The sequence below is a fragment of the Schistocerca serialis genome, chromosome 2 (assembly GCF_023864345.2).
Source record: "Schistocerca serialis cubense isolate TAMUIC-IGC-003099 chromosome 2, iqSchSeri2.2, whole genome shotgun sequence".
Lineage (NCBI taxonomy): Eukaryota > Metazoa > Arthropoda > Insecta > Orthoptera > Acrididae > Schistocerca > Schistocerca serialis.
Window position 1 is genome coordinate 1,152,552,534 of NC_064639.1, and position 23,372 is coordinate 1,152,575,905.

Here is a 23,372-nt window from a genome sequence, read left to right on the forward strand (position 1 = left end):
AAAGTTTTTGAGTCGTTCCTGAAATATCTTTCCCCGTTTTCTGACAGTCATTCTTAAAGCTTACTTTACCAGAATCACTGTATAAAGACTGATAGTTTCGTCAAATCTCGCCGAACCATAGCCGACGAATGCTAAAGAGGACATAGCGTCGCCGGGAAGCGTCAGCGAACAGGGAGTAGCCCTCCACAGATGCAACGTAACTTCTTCGGCAGTGGTTCTAAAGTCCTGTTGATGTTCTAAGGCAACTGCTCCTTGACTTGCGTCGTGCCGGCCGGAGTGGCCGAGCGGTTCTAGGCGCTACAATCTGGAACCGCGCGACTGCTACGGTCGCAGGTTCGAATCCTTCCTCGGGCATGGATGCGTGTGATGTCCTTAGGTTAGTTAGGTTTAAGTAGTTCTAAGTTCTAGGGGACTGATGACCTCAGATGTTAAGTCCCATAGTGCTCAGAGCCATTTGAACCATCTGAACTTGCGTCGTTGCTGTTCATGTTCATATAAAGGATGGGTTCGCTCCTTCTCCACTGTCTTCCTTTCCTTATTTGCAGCTGTTTCTCGTCAAACAGCTGTGAGGCGGTAAAGCTATTCGACTGGAGTGGATTTCAAGCAATCTCTTACGATTCTACAAGTGTCACAGAGGACTATGTCCACTTTTTGACATGTGTAGCATTATACAAAAGACGACATGCGTATTCTGCCGCAGAATAGCATAGTGTCATTGCAGAAGTTCGTATGGTTTCACGCTGAATACCTCACTGCGATCCAGCCTCTTTCCGCAGCTGGTTGTGCAGACTTTTGACTTGCAGTTTATGCAGTTCTTCTTGAAAGTAAGAGATCTATCAGGTGTCAGAGAACACCAGAAACATCTATGGCTAGAAGACTCAGACGTGGAGAAGAATGAAACACATCAGATCTCCACCCTGCCCTCCAATGAGGTCTTTCTCGACACCAATGATGCTGCAAAAGCTGTGGTGGTTTGTGGTCAGTGGAATGAACGCTACAAGGCGTCTGGTTCCTTGCTGATCTTGAAGTAACCGATCTGTAACATTTCATTGCGCCGCTGTGGTGCTACTGCTGCTCGAATTTCTGATGCATACAGAGTACGATGCGCCATCGCCACACACCGAATACGATGGTCTTTCCTCCCGCTAACGCCAGTTGGCCGTCCGGAACCCGGTCTTCTTGCTAACGCACCTTTCCGGGACCACCACTGCCAGTAGTCATGCACAGTGGCTACATTCCTGCAAAGTCTTTCTGCATTATCACGGAAGGAACATCTACCTCCTCGTACCCCCATTACACGTCATCGTTCAAACTAGATACTTATATGGATATGGTGCCTGTTCATTCGGACATGTCCATACCCATATAAGTATCTAGTTCTGGCAATACCGGCCATTACCTTCTTCTTCTGTGCGGATGCACACAGATTCCCCGAACTCTTATGGGACTCGGTAAGAATGCCTTCCACGAGTAATGAGTGTGTCGGTGTAGGACACTACGAATGTAGTGTGTGGACACACAAGGTGAGAATGTGGGTGTCGTGGGAGGCGTGCGCGAGATAGTCCCTGCAGTTGCACTGTCCTCTCTGCCCTCGGTGGCTCAGATGGATAGAGCGTCTGCCATGTAAGCAGGAGATCCCGGGTTCGAGTCCCGGTCGGGGCACACATTTTCGCCTGTCCCCGTTGATATATATCAACACCCGTCAGCAGCTGAAGGTATTAATATAGTCCTAAATTAGTTCAAACTAAGTGAGCTGTTGACAATGGCGTCGTCATTGCTTAAAGACGTTATTCACACACATCAGCTCACTACGTCCTTTCTCAAAGGTAAGAAAAGATCATGACCATTACTGCTCGTATTAAAAGCCAAGCTGATTTGGACTCTCATAGTGGCGCCACTAGCCCCACTGTCACCCTAAAGGCGCAAAATTCCTATAGACGTCATCTTTCGGGTGTAGAAACACGTCTACCAGCTTTCGTTTATGTCGCACAATTCTTTCTTAGTGCTCCGATTTTTTTTCCATCGGTGTATCGTTGACTAATTAACATACGCTGAAGTGCCAAAGAAACTGGCATGAGCATGCGTATTCAAATACAGAAATATGTAAACAAGCAAAATACGACGCAGCGGTCAGTAAAGCCCATATAAGACAACAAGTGTCTGGCGCAGTTGTTAGATCGATTACTGTTGCTACAATGCCAAGTTATCAAGATTAAAGTGAAGTTGAACGTGGTGTTATAGTCGGCGCACGAGCCATGGGGCACAGCATTTCTGAGGTAGCGATTAAGTGGGGATTTTCTCGTACGACCATCTCACGAGCCTACCGTGAATGTCAGGAATCCGGTAAACCACCAAATCTCCGACATCGCTGCGTCCGGAAAAATATCCTGCAAGACCAACGACGACTGAAGAGAATCGCTCAACGTGACAGAAGTGCAACCCTCCTCAAACTGCTGCAGATTTCAGTGCTGGACCATCAACAAGTGTCGGCGTGCGAACCATTCGACGAAACATCATCGATATAGGATTTCGGAGACAAAGGCCACTCGTATACTCTTGATGACTGCACGACAGAAAACTTTACGCCTCGCCTGGGACCGTCAATACCGACATTGGACTGTTGATAACTGGAAACATGTTGTCTGTTCGGACGAGTCTCGTTTCAAATTTTATCGGGCGGATGGACGTGTATTACACGCGCAAACAAAGTCGACACTCGGCGCGGGGGCTGACGGGAGCGACGGTAAAGGCATTTCCCATTTACAATAGCTCCCGTCAGCCACGGCGCCGAGTGTCAACTTTGTTTGCGCGAGTAATACAGGTAATGAGACTACCTCATGAATCCACGGACCCTGCATGTCAATAGGAGACTGTTCAAGCTGGTGGAGGCTCTGCAATGGTGTAGGGCGTGTGCAGTTGGAGTGACATGGGACCCATGATACGTGTTGATACTCTGACAGGTGACTCGTACGTAAGCATCTTGTCTGGTCACCTGGATCCATTTAATAAACAATGAGCACGTACGCCCGTAATAGCCCGTAATGAAACCAGTTAAAGGCACTGCTATATTTGTAACACGAAGGTTACTGGATTGGAGCAGTTTTGGCCTGAAGATCACATAGTGTGACGTCGAAACTGGTTGCCTAGAAATATACCTATATAACGGCGATTGGTATTGTTTTTACTGAACATTGAACAGCCGTAGTCTCATACTCCACCAGAAGATGGAGTTACATTCATGGGTCCATGCATGTCCAATGTAATTTCCGATGGACTTGGGCAATTCCAGCAGGACAATGTGACAGCACACACGTCCAGAATTGCCACAGAGTGGCTCCAGAAAAACTCTTCTGAGTTTAAACACTTCCACTGACCACCAAAATCTCCATACATGAACGTTATTGATCATATCTGGGATGCCTTGCAACGTGCTGTTCAGAAGAAATCTCCACCCCCTCGTAGTGTTACGGATTTATGGACAGCCCCCTTCCTGCAGCGGTGTACCGTAGGTCTCTAGAAGAGCGTATCGTTCCAAAGGATTGGAAAATGGCACAGGTCATCCCCGTTTTCAAGAAGGGACGTCGAACAGATGTGCAGAACTATAGACCTATATCTCTAAAGTCGATCAGTTGAAGAATTTTGTAACACGTATTATGTTCGAGTATAATGACTTTTCTGGAGACTAGAATCTCCTCTGTAGGAATCAGCATCGGTTTCGAAAAAGACGATCGTGTGAAATCCAGCTCGCGCTATTCGTCCACGAGACTCAGAGGGCCATAGACACGGGTTCCCAGGCAGATGCCGTGTTTCTTGACTTCCGCAAGGCGTTCGATACAGTTCCCCACAGTCGTTTGATGAACAAAGTAAGAGCATACGGACTATCAGACCAAGTGTGTGGTTGGATAGAAGAGTTTCTACATAACAGAACGCAACATTTCATTCTCAATGGAGAGAAGTCTTCCGAAGTAAGAGTGATTTCAGGTGTGCCGCAGGGGAGTGTCGTAGGACCGTTTCTATTCACAATATACATAAATGACCTTGTGGATGACATCGGAAATTCACTGAGGCTTTTTGCGGATGATGATGTAGTACATCGAGAGGTTGTAACAATGGAAAATTGTACTGAAATGCAGGAGGATCTGCAACGAATTGATGCATGGTGCAGGGAATGGCAATTGAATCTCAGGGTAGACAAGTATGACGTGCTGCGAATACATAGAAAGAAAGATCCCTTATCATTTAGCTACAATATAACAGTCAGCAACTGGAAGCAGTTAATTCTATAAATTATCTGGGAGTAGGCATCAGGAGTGATTTAAAATGGAATGATCATATAAAAGTGATCGTCGGTATAGCAGATGTCAGGTTGAGATTCATTGGGAGAGTCCTTAGAAAATGTAGTCCATCAACAAAGGAGGTGGCTCACAAAACACTCGTTCGACCTATACTTGAGTATTACTCATCAGTGTGGTATCCGTACCAGGTCGGGTTAACGGAGGAGATAGAGAAGATCCAAAGAAGAGCGGCGCGTTTCGTCACAGCGTTATTTGGTAAGCGTGATAGCGTTACGGAGATGTTTAGCAAACTCAAGTGGCAGACTCTGCAAGAGAGGCGCTCTGCATCGCGGTGTAGCTTGCTCGCCAGGTTTCGAGAGGGTGCATTTCTGGATGAGGTATCGAATATATTGCTTCCCCCTACTTATACCTCCCGAGGAGATCACGAATGTAAAATAGAGAGATTCGAGCGCGCACGGAGGCTTTCCGGCAGTCGTTCTTCCCGCAAACCACACGCGAGTGGAACAGGAACGGGAGGTAATGACAGTGGCACGTAAAGTGCTCTCCGCCGCACACCGTTGGGTGGCTTGCGGAGTATAAATGTACATCTACATGTACATTCTACATCTACATGATTACTCTGCAATTCACATTTAAGTGCTTGGCAGAGGGTTCGTCGAACCACAATCATACTATCTCCCTACCATTCCACTCCGGAGCAGCGCGCGGGAAAAACGAACACCTAAACCTTTCTGTTCGAGCACTGATTTATCTTATTTTATTTTGATGATCATTCCTACATATGTAGGTTGGGCTCAACAAAACATTTTCGCATTCGGAAAAGAAAGTTGGTAACTGAAATTTCGTAAATAGATCTCGCCGCGACGAAAAACGTCTTCGCTTTAATGACTTCCATCCCAACTCGCCTATCATATCTGCCACACTCTCTCCCCTATTACGTGATAATACAAAACAAGCTGCCCTTTTTTGCACCCTTTCGATGTCCTCCGTCAATCCCACCTGGTAAGGATCCCACACCGCGCAGCAATATTCTAACAGAGGACGAACGAGTGTAGTGTAAGCTGTCTCTTTAGTGGACTTGTTGCATCTTCTAAGTGTCCTGCCAATGAAACGCAACCTTTGGCTCGTCTTCCCCACAATATTATCTATGTGACCTTTCCAACTGAAGTTGTTCGTAATTTTAACACCCAGGTACTTAGTTGAATTGACAGCCTCGAGAATTGTACTATTTATCGAGTAATCGAATTCCAACGGATTTCTTTTGGAACTCATGTGGATCACCTCACACTTTTCGTTATTTAGCGTCAAATGCCACCTGCCACACCATACAGCAATCTTTTCTAAATCGCTTTGCAACTGATACTGGTCTTCGGATGACCTTACTAGACGGTAAATTACACCATCATCTGCGAACAACCTAAGAGAACTGCTCAGATTGTCACCCAGGTCATTTATATAGATCAGGAACAGCAGAGGTCCCAGGACGCTTCCCTGAGGAACACCTGATATCACTTCAGTTTTACTCGATGATTTGCCGTCTATTACTACGAACTGCGACCTTCCTGACAGGAAATCACGAATCTAGTCGCACAACTGAGACGATACGTCATAGGCCCGCAGCTTGATTAGAAGTCGCTTGTGAGGAAAGGTGTCAAAAGCTTTCCGGAAATCCAGAAATACGGAATCAACCTGAGATCCCCTGTCGATAACGGCCATTACTTCGTGCGAATAAAGTTAGCTGCGTTGGACAAGAACGATGTTTTCTGAAACCCCGCTGATTACGTATCAATAGATCGTTCCCTTCGAGGTGATTCATAATGTTTGAATACAGTATATGCTCCAAAACCCTACTGCAAACCGACGTCAATGATATAGGTCTGTAGTTCGATGGATTACTCGTAGTACCCTTCTTAAACAGTGGTGCGACCTGCGCAATTTTCCAATCTGTAGGTACAGATCTATCGGTGAGCGAGCGGTTGTATATGATTGCCAAGTAGGGAGCTATTGTATCAGCGTAATCTGAAAGGAACCTAATCGGTATACAATCTGGACCTGAAGACTTGCCCGTATCAAGCGATTTGAGTTGCTTCCCAACCCCTAAGATATCTACTTCTAAGAAACGCATGCTAGCAGCTGTTCATGTTTGAAATTCTGGAATATTCCATTCGTCTTCCCAGGTGAAGGGCCGGCCGTGATGGCAGAGCGGTTCTAGGCGCTACAGTGTGGAACCGCGCGACCACTACGGTCGCAGATTCGAATCCTGCCTCGGGCATGGATGTGTGTAATGTCCTTAGGTTAGTTAGGTTTAAGTATTTCTACGTTCTAGGGGACTGATGACCTCAGCAGTTAAGTCACATAGTGCTCAGAGCCAAGCCAGCCTGGTGAAGGAATTTCGGAAAACTGCGTTCAATAACTCCGCTTTAGCGGCACAGTCGTCGGTAACAGTACCATCGGTACTGCGCAGCGAAGATATTGACCTCGTCTTGTCGCTTGTGTACTTTACATACGACCAGAATTTCTTCGGTAGGTGTAGATGTAGATTTAGAGACGCTCAGTAGCTCGGTACGGGCTTTTGTTGAAGTTTCGAGAACATACCTTCACCGGAGAGTGAAGCAGTATATTGCTCCCTCCTATTATATCTCGCGAAGAGACCATGAGGATAAAATCAGAGAGATTAGAGCGCACACAGATGCATAGCGACAATCTTTCTTTCCACGAACAATACGAGACTGGAACAGAAGGGAGAAGCGGCAGAGGTACTCAAAGTACCCTCCGCCACACACCATCAGGTGGCTTGCGGAGTATGGATGTAGATGTAGATATAGATGTAGCCGAAACACATTTGTGAGTACACTAGAAAGCGCAGAAGCGGATACTGTCGTGATGGCGAATAGCCGCTGCTGTCGTAACCGCCGGCGCGCGTCTATTCACCGCTGCATGCTGAAGATTAGATGGGTAGATCACATAACTAATGAGGAGATATTGAACAGAATTGGGGAGAAGATGAGTTTGTGGCACAGCTTGGCAAGAAGAAGGGACAGGTTGATAGGACATGTTCTGAGGCATCAGGGGATCACAAATTTAGCATTGGAGGGCGGCGTGGAGGGTAAAAATCGTAGAGGGAGACCAAGAGATGAATACACTAAGCAGATTCAGAAGGATGTAGGTTGCAGTAGGTACTGGGAAATGAAGAAGCTTGCACAGGATAGAGTAGCATGGAGAGCTGCATCAAACCAGTCTCAGGACTGAAGACAACAACAACAGCTCGCATCTCGTGGTCGCGCGGTAGCGTTCTCGCTTCCCACGCCCGGGTTCCCGGGTTCGATTCCCGGCGGGGTCTGGGATTTTCTCTGCCTCGTGATGGCTGGGTGTTGTGTGATGTCCTTAGGTTAGTTAGGTTTAAGTAGTTCTAAGTTCTAGGGGACTGATGACCATAGATGTTAAGTCCCATAGTGCTCAGAGCCATTTGAACCATTTTTCAACAACAAGAACAACAACCATCACCGAGGAGTCAAGTAGTATATTGTTCCCTCCTACGTATACCTCGCGAAGAGACCATGAGGATAAAATCAGGGAGATTAGAACCCACACAGAGGGATACCGACAATCTTTCTTTCCACGAACAGTACGAGACTGGAATCGAAGGGAGAACTGGTAGAGGTACTCAAAGTACCCTCCGCCACACACCGTAGGGGGCTTGCGGAGTATGGATGTAGATGTAGATGTATCCGAAACGGATTTGTGAGTAGGCTATAAAGCGCAGAAGCGGATACTGCCCTGATGGCGAATAGCCACCGCTGTCGTAACCGCCGGCGCGCCTCTATTCATCGCCGCGTATCGTCGGTCAGCAGTCGATTAGGAGCGCGTCACCGGCTAATGCGCCGCGCGCCGGCGAGTCCTGCGGAAGCGGCGTTCGGCCGCAGTGTGGCCGCGGCTGCGGTGGCGGCAGCAGCAGCAGCAGCAGGTAGCGGCTGTAGCGCCCGGCCACCCGCCATGACGACGCAGACAGCGACGGGCCCGCTGCTGCTGCACAGCGCGCTCACCGCCTACAGCTTGTTCAGCGACCTCTCGTTCCTCTTCCTCGTGCTCGATATCGTGCGGGGCGTGCCCGGGCTGTACGACGAGGTCGTCTGCTGCGGCGGCGAGTACATCACCATCTGGAACCAGGTACTGGCCGTGTGGCTGCGCCGCCTGGCCTCGAAAACATCCCATTAAAACCGGCGCCTCTCGCCCTGTGAACCGCAGACACACCGCAGCCTCCTCTGACACACACAGCAAAGTAGGAGCTGTTACGTTGCTTTATACGCGTCTGTATACGAGTAGGTTAGAAGCATAACTCACATGCTCCAAAAACATAAATTTTCACAAATGACTAAAAACGTGTTTTACATGCGTCGTACGCATATCCCATATACAGGGTGTTACAAAAAGGTACGGCCAAACTATCAGGAAACTTTCACTGTCTCGAAAAGATCATTCAGTTTTTCTCACATTGTAATCATCTATTTGTCTGGGCGCGTACATAACATCCACTGATTTCCTTCCCATTCAGATAATTCCTTGGTGGTGTGTCGTTTTCCTTTTCTGTCTTAGAATTTATAACTAAACGACTTGCCTAGCATTTCGTTGTGTAAATCCACGCTCTATGCAGATGACACTTCTTTTATTGAAGCGGAGAGAGACTTTGAAACATTACAGCAAGGAAAGTACGAATCGAGTCAGAGCCGCCAGTAATTTCAAATCAATGAAATGACCTATTAATCACGAGAAAACAGTAAGAATCCTCTTTAGTCAATGCATTAAAGATGAAAGCAACGACTGCACTTTAACTAGACTATTTGAGATTCACCATGACTTGAAATTAACGTGGAAGAGTCCTACTCGTTATACACTTACTAAGCGCGTGTGACATATTTGTTAGTTAACCTAAGGTATTGTGTTAGCGATAAGTTATTGCTCAACGCATGCTATGCCTTTTTCCACACCCACTTGACATATGTCATTCTGTTATGGGAGAATTTCCATGGAGCAAAACAAGTTCTCACTAGCAAAAGAAGGTAATCAGATGCATCTGTGGAGTCAGAGACAGCAAGTCTTGTACACCATACTTAAAAAAAACTACAAATACCAACGGTTACGTCTTTCTTCATATTAAGTTGTCTGATACATACAAAAAAAAAAACCCAACACAGTCACAACCTACGACAATCTGATCATCAACAAAACACACGCCTAAAACTACAGACTGACATCACAGGTCCTTGACTTAAGAAAACTCAAGACAGTTACAGGTACGCGGAGTAAAACCTTTAACATGTTGCCAATACAGGCACCCAATGTGTCACTAAGTATGTTTAAAAGCGCCACACACAAATGGTTTAAAGAAATAGCATTTTGTACAACAGAAGAGTTCAAAATGTGCCCTAAAGATATTAAGTATTAAGATAGTTTCATTTCGATGCAACTTATACAGGGTGTTACAAAAAGGTACGGCCAAACTTTCAGGAAACATTCCTCAAACACAAATAAAGAAAAGATGTTATGTGGAAATGTGTCCGGAAACGCTTAATTTCCATGTTAGAGTTCATTTTAGTTTCGTCAGTATGTACTGTACTTCCTCGATTCACCGCCAGTTGGCCCAATTGAAGGAAGGTAATGTCGACTTCGGTGCTTGTGTTCACATGCGACTCATTTCTCTACAGTACTAACATCAAGCACATCAGTACGTAGCATCAACAGGTTAGTGTTCATCACGAACGTGGTTTTGCAGTCAGTGCAATGTTTACAAATGCGGAGATGGCACATGCCCATTTGATGTATGGATTAGCACGGGGCAATAGCCGTGGCGCGGCACGTTTGTATCGAGACAGATTTCCAGAACGAAGGTGTCTAGACAGAAAGACGTTCGAAGCAATTGATCGGCGTCTTAGGGAGCACGGAACATTCCAGCCTATGACTCGCGACTGAGGAAGACCTAGAACGACGAGGACACCTGCAATGGACGAGGCAATTCTTCGTGCAGTTGACGATAACCCTAATGTCAGCGTCAGAGAAGTTGCCGCTGTACAACGTAACGTTGACCACGTCACTGTATGGAGAATGCTACGGGAGAACCAGTTGTTTCCGTACCATGTACAGCGTGTGCAGGCGCTATCAGCAGCTGATTGGTCTCCACGGGTACACTTCTGCGAATGGTTCACCCAACAATGTGTCAATCCTCATTTCAGTGCAAATGTTCTCTTTACGAATGAGGCTTCATTCCAACGTGATCAAATTGTAAATTTTCACAATCAACATGTGTGGGCTGACGAGAATCCGTACGCAGTTGTGCAGTCACGTCATCAACACAGATTTTCTGTGAACGTTTGGGCAGGTATTGTTGATTGGGCCCCATGTTCTTCCACCTACGCTCAATGGAGCATGTTATCACGATTTCATACGGGATACTCTACCAGTGCTGCTAGAAAATGTGTCTTTACAAGTACGACACAACATGTGTTTCATGCACGATGGAGCTCCTGCACATTTCAATCGAAGTGTTCGTACGCTTCTGAACAACAGATTCGGTGACCGATGGATTGATAGAGACAGGCCTCCATGGCCTCCACGCTCTCATGACCTCAACCCTTTTGACTTTCATTTATGGGGGCATTTGAAAGCTCTCGTCTACGCAACCCCGGTACCAAATGTAGGGACTCTTCGTGCTCGTATTGTGGACGGCTGTGATACAATACGCCATTCTCGAGGGCTGCATCAGCGCATCAGGGATTCCATGCGACGGAGGGTTGATGCATATATCCTCGCTAACGAAAGACATTTTGAACATTTCCTGTAACAAAGTGTTTGAAGTCACGCTGGTACGTTCTGTTGCAGTGTGTTTCCATCCCATGATTAATGTGATTTGAAGAGAAGTAATAAAATGAGCTCTAACATGGAAAGTAAGCGTTTCCGGACACATGTCCACATAACATATTTTCTTTCTTTGTGTGTGAGGAATGTTTCCTGAAAGTTTGGCCGCACGTTTTTGTAACACCGTGTATTGACATCAAATGGTTCAAATGGCTCTGAGCACTATGGGACTTAACATCTATGGTCATCAGTCCCCTAGAACTTAGAACTACCTAAACCCAACTAACCTAAGGACATCACACAACACCCAGTCATCACGAGGCAGAGAAAATCCCTGACCCCGCCGGGAATCGAACCCGGGAACCCGGGCGTGGGATGTATTGACATCAGTATGTGCAAGAACAGTAGCTATAAATCATTATGTATATTTCAGATTATGTTTGCTTATTGAGAAATTATAATTATTTGAGGTTATATTATGGATCATATGAGTTTTGTTAATAAGCTATGGAACATGTAAGTTTTGATAATCCCCATTTTGGATCCTGTGAGTTTTGTTACTGAACTGTTTGGACGATGTTGCTTTCGCGGGAACCATCGTGCTGCGACTCGATTTGCAACACTTTTTGGTTCCGACCGCAAGCCACTTTTTCTTCTACAGTGTATATATAATATTACATTCCGATGTTAATCGTGATAGCCGGCCGGAGTGACCGAGCGGTTCAGGCGCTACTGTCTGGAACCGCGCGACCGCTACGGTCGCAGGTTCGAATCCTGCCTCGGGGATGGATGTGTGGGATGTCCTTAGGTTAGTTAGGTTTAAGTAGTTCTAAGTTCTAGGGGACTGATGACCACAACAGTTAAGTCCCATAGTGCTCAGAGCCATTAATCGTGATAAATACCAATTAATCATCTTTTATGGACTTTGCTTGTGTTAGTTTACAAAAGATATTCTCTAGTTTGGAATACCGTTTGCAATTTCATTAAAGAAACGTCTACCGTGCACATTTCTTCAGTTCAATGATAAAGAAATTTACAATTTTTCCATTCCTCTTTCTACAACAGGTGCAACGTTTTCTTCTATGACTTGTGTCTCAAATCAGTTTTATTCCAACCACTACATTGAATTATATTCCCCAAAATAACTGAACAGAACAGAAAACACACTCCACTGGCATCAATCTTTACTAGTACACAAGAAAATGGCGCCGAGTGAGCTAATCGCTGATTCGTCAAGATGAGGTACGGAACAAAACTCAAAAGATCCCGAGGATCATGAGACTTTTGAAACTAACCATGAAGTTTAACACCGGTTTTCTCAAGGATCTTGTGCCAAATGTGAATAACTGTTTCGAGAATTATTTTCTATGTATAAAGCTATATGAGAATGTGTCGGCATCTCAATTTTCATTATCTTGGAGCATGACTCTAACCTACACATATTCAAACTCACGTCTTTGGTACAGTGTGCGTGAAAATGCTATGAGACGATGCGGGCATTTGGATGCACTTCAATAACTTTCTGATGTCTTGACTACAGTTTTTATTATTTCCAAAACCGCCTTAACCTCTTCGACATTCCGCAATTTTCATACGCTACAAAACACAACTGGTATCAAAAGGTATGAAAATAAGTTCATTTCACCATTGATTAGAGACATAGTATAATGAGTAGAATATGGCTTTCCAGCTTACCAACGTTATGTCAGTCATACAAAATTGTTGAAACTTCCTGGCATATTAAAAGTGTGTGCCGGACCGAGACTCGAATTCGGGACCTTTGCCTCCAGGGCTGCTAGTTCTGCAAGGTTCGCAGGAGAGCTTCTGTGAAGTTTGGTAGGTAGGAGACAAGGTACATGCTTGGGTAGCTCAGTTGGTAGAGCACTTGCCCGCGAAAGGCAAAGGTCCCGAGTTCGAATCTCGGTCCGGCACACAGTTTTAATCTGCCAGGAAGTTTCATATCAGCGCACACTCCGCTCTAGAGTGATAATTTCATTCTATATAAAATTGGTCATTAGACACATTGCATCTCGTCAACATTCTCAATCACGAGACAACTGCCAACTGCTACCAAGGGACAACTTGTCAACCAAGTAGACTAAATCGCTAGGCGACGCTGGATACATGGTACACGCTGCATTTTTTGGTTTAAAACTACATTTTCATCGTTAAATCGTATAATTAATTCATATAAATCACTCTACAATGTTTTACAAAAAGGTATTTCTTTACAAAACTATGCGTAACAAATCTTTTGAGGTCGAAAATAGTACATTGGAAGAGCCCGCTAGGTGACGCTTGGGTACATGAGACCAACTATGGCCGCGCGGAGTCGCCGCACGGTTAGAGGCGCTATGTCACTAAATCGTAGGGCCCCTCCTGCCGGAGTTTCGAGTCTTCCCTCGGGCATGGCTGTGAGTGTTGTCCTTAGCGATAAGTCAGTTTAAGTAGTGTGTAAGTCTAGGGACCGATGACCTCAGCAGTTTGGTCCCTTAGGAATTCACACACATTTGAACAGTTTGAGACCAACTATATCTTAACAAGTAGTCTTTGACAACTGACAGCGTTTGCATTACTAGCGTCTGTAAAAATTCATGAATAACGTTTTATAAGAATTTACGGAGTCTAGAAACACCAGCTGAGGCAAGTAGCATTCACTTATGAAGAACAGGTTGTGCCTATGCATTGTTATTTGCGACACTGGCAGCAAATGTGCAAATGCATATATACAGGAAATTCAAATAATTCGAGAATACGCAATCTTGGAACGCCGTACATCAGTTCAAGCAATAGTATATCGCAACCACCCCATATTGCCTAATCTAATTACAACTCCTTAACTACACTTTAACAAAAGCACCACACACTCACGTAAAAACCAGTGCAAAATTACAGACAATGGTACATTAACAATAACGTAAAAGGGAAATTTGTAAATTTGTCGTAAGATCTTATGGGACCAAACTGCTTAGGTCATCGGTCCCTAAGCTTACACACTACTTAATCTAACTTAAGCTGGCTTACGGTGTGGACTATATACACACCCACGCCCGAGGGAGGACTCGAACCTCCGACGGAGAGATACATAATAGGGAACAAGTTATATAAGGCAGTACAATTAGCTGTATATCATTATCAGTTGTACTGCATTACGTAAGGGAATCTGGGTTGGTTGCCATATATTATTGGTGGAGTTGATGTATCAGACTGCGTCTTCTCAGATTGTTTGAATTTCCTGTGTATGTGCATCAACGCATCGTTGCAGCCTTTTCTTCGTAAATGAATGCTACACGCCTCATCTGGCGTTTCTAGGCTTCGTAAATTCTTTTAAAATCATATTTATGACATCTCTTAAACATTGTTTTCAAAAGAAATACCGCTTTGTAAAACATTGTAGAGTAATTTCCATGAACAGTTTAACGATGAAATTGTGTTTTATGACCTAACAATGAAAATGCAGTTGCAAACAAACAAATGCAGCTTGTACCACGTATGCAGCACCGCCTTGCGTTCATCGCACTTGTCTCATAATTGAGGATTTTATACTACTGATATAACACCGGTAAGCTAGAAAGCTATATCCTACTCATTATACTATGTTTCTAGTCAGTGGTGAAAAGTAACATATTTTCACATCTTTAGATAACAGTTTTGTGTTGTATTTTGTAGCCTTTGAAAATGAAGCAATGTCGAAACGTATAACGTGGTTTTGGAAATAATAGAAAAAGTGCCAGCAAGACATCAGGAAGACATTGAAGTCACACATTTGGGATGGCGATACGAGTCACGACGGCGGGAGAAATTTTCATCAGACGTGTCTCATTCGCCTCAGAGGAGCGATTGCAGGATGGTGAAGCAAATGTAGCGTATTCGATACTCTTCTTGAACTTGAACGTGGTTTTTAAGCGTATCAGCTTTCGTCAATACAGAGAAATAATTAGAAACGGTGGATCTGAGTATACAAAGCAAATCACCTTGCAGCCCTTTTATTTCGTGAACGGCTCAATATATCGAATGGAGGTTTCCGGCAAATGAAAATAGAGGGGAAAATCACATGCAACTTGCAACCCTTTTATTTCGTGAACGGCTCAAGATATCGAATGGAGGTTTCTGGCAAATGATAATACAGGGGCACGTAATTTCGTTGTATGGATAATTCTCTTAATTCTTGCATACAGTGCTCCGTCACTGCATCGTCATTCGTTACATTACAAGCGTAACTAACGAACAACAAAAATTTAGCTATGTAAACGGGCCTATCTGTTTATGTGGAACAGACCCATCACATTTTACAGAGATCTTTTGAAGATGACATAGCAACATGCCTCTGTACCATGGGTTTTCTTCTAGAAACGAATAACATGTAATAGTTAAATATTTTTGCTACGTGGATTTAACGTTGCAATCGACCCGCCAAGTTAGCCGAGAGCGCTAACGCGCCGCTTCCTGGACTCGGGTAGGCGCGCCGGCCCCGGCTCGAATCCGCCCAGCGGATTACCGACGAGGCCTGGTGTGCCGGCCAGCCTGGATATGGTTTTTAGGTGGTTTTCCACATCCCACTAGGTGAATACCGGGCTGGTCCCCACGTCCCGCCTCAGTTACACGACTCGCAGACATCTGGTACACATTCGCACTATTTCATGATTTACACTAGACACAGACAGCTGGGATACACTGTTTCTGTCCTGTGGGGAGGGGGTATGGGGTGGCGACAGGAAGGGCATCCGCTCCCCCCCCCCCCCCCTGTCCTATCTTTTGTTCAGAGCAGTATTGCTGTGACAGCTGCACAAATAATATGTAATGAAGTTAAGTAGAATAAATGAAAGCATGTAGTTTGACCAAGCGATCGGCCATCAGTCTACAGAACCCGTCACAATGTCGAGTTCTAGGAACTTGCGAAACTCATCTACCTCTGTTGCACCACGAGATCCATACGGCTGTACACAACGTCACTCAGGTAGAAGCCATGTTCCTTGACTTCAAGACGCCATTTGACACCGTCCCTCACATCTGTTAAATGAAAAAGTACGAGCTTATCGGGTAACGGACCAGATTTGGGACTGGATCTAAGACTTCCTTGGAGATAGAACTCAGTACGTCGTTCTTAGCGACAGATGTGTAAGTAATGTCCCGAGTACCCCAAGGAAGTGTGACAGGACAGTTACTATTTACGATTTATATAAATAATTTAGTAGAAAGCGTCCGGTGTTCTTTAAGGCTGTTCGCAGATGATGCGTTTGTCTATAAGAAAGTAGCAACGCCGGATGACACTATCAATTTGCAGAATGAGCTGCAGAGGAGTGAGTAATGGTGCAGGCTCTAGTAGTTGACCCTGAACGTAAATAAATATAGCTTATAGCGCATAGAAAGGCAAAGAAAGCCACTGCTGTGCAAGTACACTATTGATCAGAAACTGCTGGAAATGGAATCTACCGTAAATTATCCAGAAGTAACTATACGGACCTTAGTTGGAATGACCTCATAAAACAAACAGTAGGAAGCGCAGATGCCAGACTGAGATGCATCAAATGTAACTGATCGACGAAGGAAGTGGCTTATACGGTTCGACCGGTTCTTGAGTTACTGTTTGTTAACATGAGATCCCTAGCAGGTACAGAGGATATCCAAAGAGAAGAGCGGCGTGTTTCGTCACGGGTTCGTTTAGTCGGAACAAGTGCGTTACGGTAATGTTCAACGAGCTCCAGTGGCAGACATTAAATAGAGGCGTAGTGCATCGGGTTCAGATTAGCTGTTCAGATTTCGAGAGAGCACTTTCCGGGAAGAGTCGGACGACATAGTATTTCCAAACACATACATCTCGCGTAATGATCACGACGAAGAAATCTGAGAAATTACAGACGACACACAGGCTTACCGACAATCGTTCTTCCCACATGCCATTCGCAGATGGAACAGGGTAGGTTGGATCAGTTCATGGTACCAGAAGTGCCCTCTGGCACACATGTAGATGTAGATCTGTCTGGACCGATTTAAGTTAGAATTACCACATGAATTTAATCATGTGGAAACCAGATACCAAGCTCAAATTTAATGGAGGAATACTTAAGGAAATCCTATTCTTGCACGCTGATAGAAACCTCGTTCGACAGACTGAGACCGTTATCAAGTTGTAGTAAAGGAAGAGACAGATAATATGCTAAGACGATCCACCCATTTCGTCATAGGTTCGTTTAGTCAGAGGGTGAGTGTCAGAGAAATGCTGTGGAAGACTGTACAGTAATAACGCCATGTATAGCGGACAGCCTTACTCATGAAATTTCGAGAGCAAACAATCTAAAATGAGTCGAGGAATATAGTGCTTTCTGTGGTATCAACGTTCGATATCACACTTGTTACGGGTTGCAGTTATCGATCGCGGTCTGTATTAGTATCGTTGGACCCGCGAGTCGAGACCAGCGTCACTCTGCGACTTGTATCAAGTTTCTAGCAAGCTCTCGTCCACTCTTGCTCGGAACGTCAAGTAGTAAAGCAGCATAGCCTTCAGGTGATAGGAAGCAACCTCTAACAAGGCGCTTAGTAACGTATGGCTTAAGTGAGGCCTCAATAGCGATCTGTTTATAATTATATGCATGCAGCCAAGAAGAATCCTCTAGAGCCAGTTAAATACAATATATATTATTTTTTACCAACGACTTCTAATTATTTTAATCGTTGCAGATGCAGACGATGCAGCTAACACCGCATCGACGTTACTGACAAACCTGGTGTGACTTATATGTTGTGGCCACCAGTCATCATTGGTGACGACTCGTTTGTCGTCATCGTATCACTTTCCCCAACACACATCTCAAAGAATGACAACGACGGTAAAATTAGAGAAGTGTTGAGAGTCTCTTTTCTTCCATACCATGTGCAAATACAAGGGGGGAGAGAGGAGGGATGATTTTGGCTGTGACTGACTGTAAATAATAAATACTGTATAACATTACATAATGTGCATGTTTTCTTTTATAATGAGTAGCTTACGGTTTACAGATATAGATGTCCATGGATAATATTCGCTATAAAGGCAACGATCAGGAAAATAGCCTGCGTTTTGTAGAAGTGCCACACAATTTCATTGAAAGTTCTGACTGCCTGTTGCGTACCTCATACAAGGCTTATAGCAGATCAGCCCGGTAAGATATATCACATGACAAACGAAGCAGTGGGACATAAAACGCAGACTGGCACAAGCAAATAGTATTCTTGAAACTTTTATCCATTCTGCATTTGGAAACCTGCGACTGTCTTGTTAAAGGTTTCAAGAATTACTGTAACCAATCGCCGTTTTTTCTTCAATTTTTATTTATTCACGACCGGTTTCCAATCGCCTGGCGATTCATTTTCAGATGATACAAGTTAGTTTAGAGTATTGTGAGGGTCGTGCATCTGTGGCAAATATAAAGACGAAAAAGTGAGCACTGTATGTGGGAAGAATATTAAGATCGTAAGATTAATTTGATGGTATTACTCATTGTTTTTATTCTTGTTGTAAGCACTGCTCTGGAAAACATAATGTATGCTTTCAAGTACCGTTAAACATCAAGCGAAACAGGCACTTTTCCACCGATGGCGACTCCCACATACTTTACAAAATATAAACAAACCAAAGAGTGTGGCTGTTGTTGTCTCCAAAGAATGCTGTGGCGGCAGAGATTTTCTTTGCTCATTTTTCGTTTTGTGTGGCATTCTTCGCCATAGGAAGTTTACTGGTATCAAATTTCAACGTAATTTGAGGAAGAAATCTCATTACATTTGGAGCACAGCATTGCATGGATGTGAACTACGGCTTACGGAAAAGCCGGAAAAAAGAGACGCGAAGGATACCGAAAATTAGATAGACTGATAAGAAACGAAGAATTTTTCCGCAGAATCCGCGAGGAGAGAAACACATGAACAACGCTGATGAAAAGAAGAGACAGGATGAAAGGACATGTGGTGAGAATCTCAGGGAATAACTCCCGTGATACTGGAGTTTGCTGTAGAGGGCGAAAACTGTAGGGATAGACAGACATTGGAACGTATCTAGCAAGTAACTGAGTATGTTGTGTGCATGTGCTGCTCTGAGATGAGGAGGTTGACACAGGATAGAAAGTGTCGGGCCTGCTTATGATTAAGGGCGTGTCTTGAAACCGGATGGTCGCGGCCTCGAATCCTGGTCAGACCACGGTAATTTTCCGTCTGCCTTTAATCTGGCCTTGACCTCTCAACAATGGGAGGGGTCGTCAGGTACGACATGAGGTTCCGATTCCACGTTAAGACGTACGTCCCCTTTCCCCGGCTGGTTAACTGGGATACAGGGCCACGTGATCATATCTTCTGGACCAAATTCGGGACACATTATACATTGTAATATTGCAAAAAAATTGAAAATATCTTAATTAAATCTGTTAAATACAAAATATAACTTTAATGTGTTACAAAACGTGATTTAATTTATACTTCATTAGTACCTACTAAAAAGAAGTATTGTATTTGTCACTATTACGAATTTTCTTCAGCTTGTCTGTATTCCTCAACGACATATGGAAAATTAAACACTAGTTTCATCATAATTGAAGCTAATCACATTGCTTTCACAGTTTTTAAAGCAAGCTGTGTTTTGATACTAGCCCACATATTATTCATGTGGAAAATGGTCTGTCAGAATCAGCATTAGTGCCAGGAAGGCAGAAGAAAACCTCCACTAACATGAGGATGGAGAACTAGTATGAGAACTACATGTGGTTGTGGCTGAAATGAGAAATCCTGTCCATCTATACTTTGCTTGGCAAAGTTTTTCTCACTGGTTACAATATGTTTGGCAGAACATGCTCATCATACATTTTGCTTTGTGCATATTGAACACATGGCACATAATCCCATAAACGTATTTTGTTTAAGAGAAATCAACTGTAGGATCCCATGTTGTGGAAACTTTCTTCAGTCCACTGTTTCAAGAAGGATGGAGAAGTTTGATAGAAAATTGTTACAGCGCTAGAAGCTTTTTTTACCTCTGCTGCAAACACTTTGCTCTGTTTCTTTTCAAGAATTTTTTAACACTTTAGGGAAGAAACTGTACATCAATTTTCGACTGCATGCTAGATTTCAACCTACTTTTACAAATCAATTATTTCAAATGGCGTGAATGTCTGTCCTTCAACTTTTTTCACTACTTCATAAAATGGTGAAGCCTAGATGTGAACGGATTACAACTGTACTTCAGAAAATGGGTTGAAGTATCCGGACACCTGGCTGGAAATGACTTAAAAGTTCGTGGCGCCCTCCATCGGTAATATTGGAATTCAATATGGTGCTGGCCCATCCTTATCCTTGATGTCAGCTTCCACTCTCGCAAGCATACTTTCAATCAGGTGCTGGAAGGTTTCTTGGGGAATGCCAGCCCATTCTTCACGGAGTGCTGCACTGTGGAGAGGTATCGATGTCAGTCGATGAGGCCTGGCACGAAGTCGGCGTTCCAAAACGTATCAAAGGTGTTATATAGGATTCAGGTCAGGACTCTGCGCAGGGATGTTATTGTCGTGTAACCACTCCACCACCGGCCATGCATTTTGAACAGGTGCTCGATCGTGTTGAAAGATGAAATCGCCATCCCCGAATTGCTCTTGAACAGTGGGAGGCAAGAAGGTGCTTAAAACATCAATGAAGGCCTGCGCTGTGATAATGCCACTCAAAACAACAATGGGTGCAAGCCCCCCTCCATGAGAAACACAACCACACCATAACAACACCACCGCCGCCGAATTTTACTGTTGGCACTATACACGCTGGCAGATGACGTTCACCGGGAATTAGCCATACCCACACCCTGCCATCGGATCGCCACATTGTTTACCATGATTCTTCACTCCACACAACGTACAACGTTTTCTCATTGTTCAATCGTCCAATGTTTACGTTCCTTACACCAAGCTTGGCGTCGTTCGCCATTTACCGGCGTGATGTGTGGCTTATGAGCAGCCACTCGATATGAAATCCAAGTTTTTTCCACCTCCCGTTAACTGTCGTAGTACTTGCAGTGGATCCTGTTGCAGTTTGGAATTCCTGTGTCATGGTCTGGATAGATGTCTGCCTATTACACATTACGACCCTCTTCAACTGTTGGTAACCTCTGTCAGTCAACAGACGAGGTCGGCCTGTGCGCTTTTGTGCTGTACGTGTCCCTTCACGTTTCCACTTCACTATCACATCGGAAACAGTGGAACCAGGGATCTTTAGGAGCTGGCCGTTGTGGCCGAGCGGTTCTAGGCGATTTAGTCCGGACCCGCGCGTCCGCTACGGTCGCAGGTTCGAATCTTGATGTCCTTCGGTTAGTTAGGTTTAAGTAGTTCTAAGTTCTAGGGGACTGATGACCTCAGGTGTTAAGTCCCATAGTGCTCAGAGCCATTTTTTGATCTTTAAGAGTATGGAAATCTCAGTACAGACGTATGACGCAAGTGACACGTTTGAAGTCCGTGAGTTCCGCGGAGCAACCCATTCTGCTCTCTCACGATGTGTAATGACTACTGAGGCCGCTGATATGGAGTACCTGGCAGTAGGTGGCAGCACAATGCACTTAATGCGAAAAACGTACGTTTTTGCGGGTATCCGGATACTTTTGATCACATAGTGTATATGCAACGAACCCAGCCCCTATCGGTCCAGTTGATTTTATAGTTTGGTAAAACATTGTTGTGAGCTCTTCTTACAGCCCCTCAAAATTGCAGTTAGCATATCAGCACACAGTCCAACATTTTTTTTCTTCTAGACAGTTTTGTCTGTTAAATAGTCACTCACAGTAGTAGGTGTTTTTCCAGGAAATAGTTGTAACTGTAATAATCTTACTTTTACACCACTTTCGTAACCAAAATACGTAACAATCAGAAGAAACACTTTAATGTTTTTGTGGTTTGCTGCATCAATCAGAAGTTGGATAAATTCACCCTTTTCCACTTCACATTTCAACGTATCGAAGGCCTGAGGGGCTAATACATTCACGACTATGATCTCTGTTTTAGTATGTGCACGTGCACACGCGAATTTAGGCGCTCATGTTGCTTCAAGAAGCTTCGATATGCAATCCACAGATCTGAAGCGATGATTTTGTTGGGTTGTGTGATATGCGAAGACTCCTGTTTCACTTAACCTCTCTTCCTGACCACTAACCTGTAGAGATACAAAGAATGACTTTAATGTTGCGCTAGACGCTACCGCGAAGACTGCTTTTTTATGTTTGTCACTTTAAGTGTGGTTGCGTTTCTCCAAGTCGACTGAGACTTAGTGAGAAACTAGAAGCACAGTTATTGCATCTCTCTTTCCCTTTTGAATCCGAAGAACTAACGTCACTATTGAAGGGAAATTCCTGTTGAAATCCTGCATTGAACAAGTACTTGCACTACTTTGAGTGCCGGTAAGTATGGTTACTAATGAAGAAAAAAAGTAGGTTAGATGGCCTTGGGCAAGTACAGAAAGGGCAACAGCCTCAACGGGTGCGGGGCAAAGTCAGGACATGCGGGGACCAAGCAGCAATCGGTATTGTAATTGTAAACTGTCGAAGCTGCGTTGGTAAAGTACCGGAACTTCAAGCGCTGATAGAAAGCACCGAAGCTGAAATCGTTATAGGTACAGAAAGCTGGCTGAAGTACCGGAAGTACCGGAACTTCAAGCGCTGATAGAAAGCACCGAAGCTGAAATCGTTATAGGTACAGAAAGCTGGCTGAAGCCAGAGATAAATTCTGCCGAAATTTTTACAAAGGTACAGACGGTGTTTAGAAAGGATAGATTGCGTGCAACCGGTGGTGGAGTGTTCGTCGCTGTTAGTAGTAGTTTATCCTGTAGTGAAGTAGAAGTGGATAGTTCCTGATTATTATGGGTGGAGGTTACACTCAACAACCGAGCTAGGTTAATAATTGGCTCCTTTTACCGACCTCCCGACTCAGCAGCATTAGTGGCAGAACAACTGAGAGAAAATTTGGAATACATTTCACATAAATTTTCTCATCATGTTATAGTCTTAGGTGGAGATTTCAATTTACCAGATATAGACTGGGACACTCAGATGTTTAGGACGGTAGGGACAGAGCATCGAGTGACATTATACTGTGTGCACTATCCGAAAATTACCTCGAGCAATTAAACTGAGAACCCACTCGTGGAGATAACATCTTGGACCTACTGATAACAAACAGACCCGAACTTTTCGACTCTGTATGTACAGAACAGGGAATCAGTGATCATAAGGCCGTT

At 44.4% G+C, this 23,372-nt stretch overlaps 1 protein-coding gene and 1 non-coding gene across 5 annotated transcripts in view; both read left to right on the forward strand.

Moving 5' to 3' along the window:
* The window catches only part of LOC126456729 (androgen-dependent TFPI-regulating protein-like), a 211,502-nt gene that overhangs the window by 123,435 nt on the left and 64,695 nt on the right, over positions 1-23,372 (forward strand). Inside the window, exon 1 of one of the 4 annotated variants that reach the window (XM_050092471.1) lies at positions 8,246-8,462. The exons of the other annotated variants lie outside the window; for them this stretch is intronic. Coding sequence (XP_049948428.1) covers positions 8,289-8,462 — 174 coding nt within the window. The 5' untranslated portion in view covers positions 8,246-8,288. Of the gene's footprint in view, positions 1-8,245; positions 8,463-23,372 lie in introns of those variants that run through there. 4 annotated transcript variants of the gene reach the window in all.
* Positions 1,588-1,662, forward strand: Trnat-ugu (transfer RNA threonine (anticodon UGU)). Its single transcript has one exon. It is a non-coding gene; the product is annotated as a tRNA-Thr (tRNA).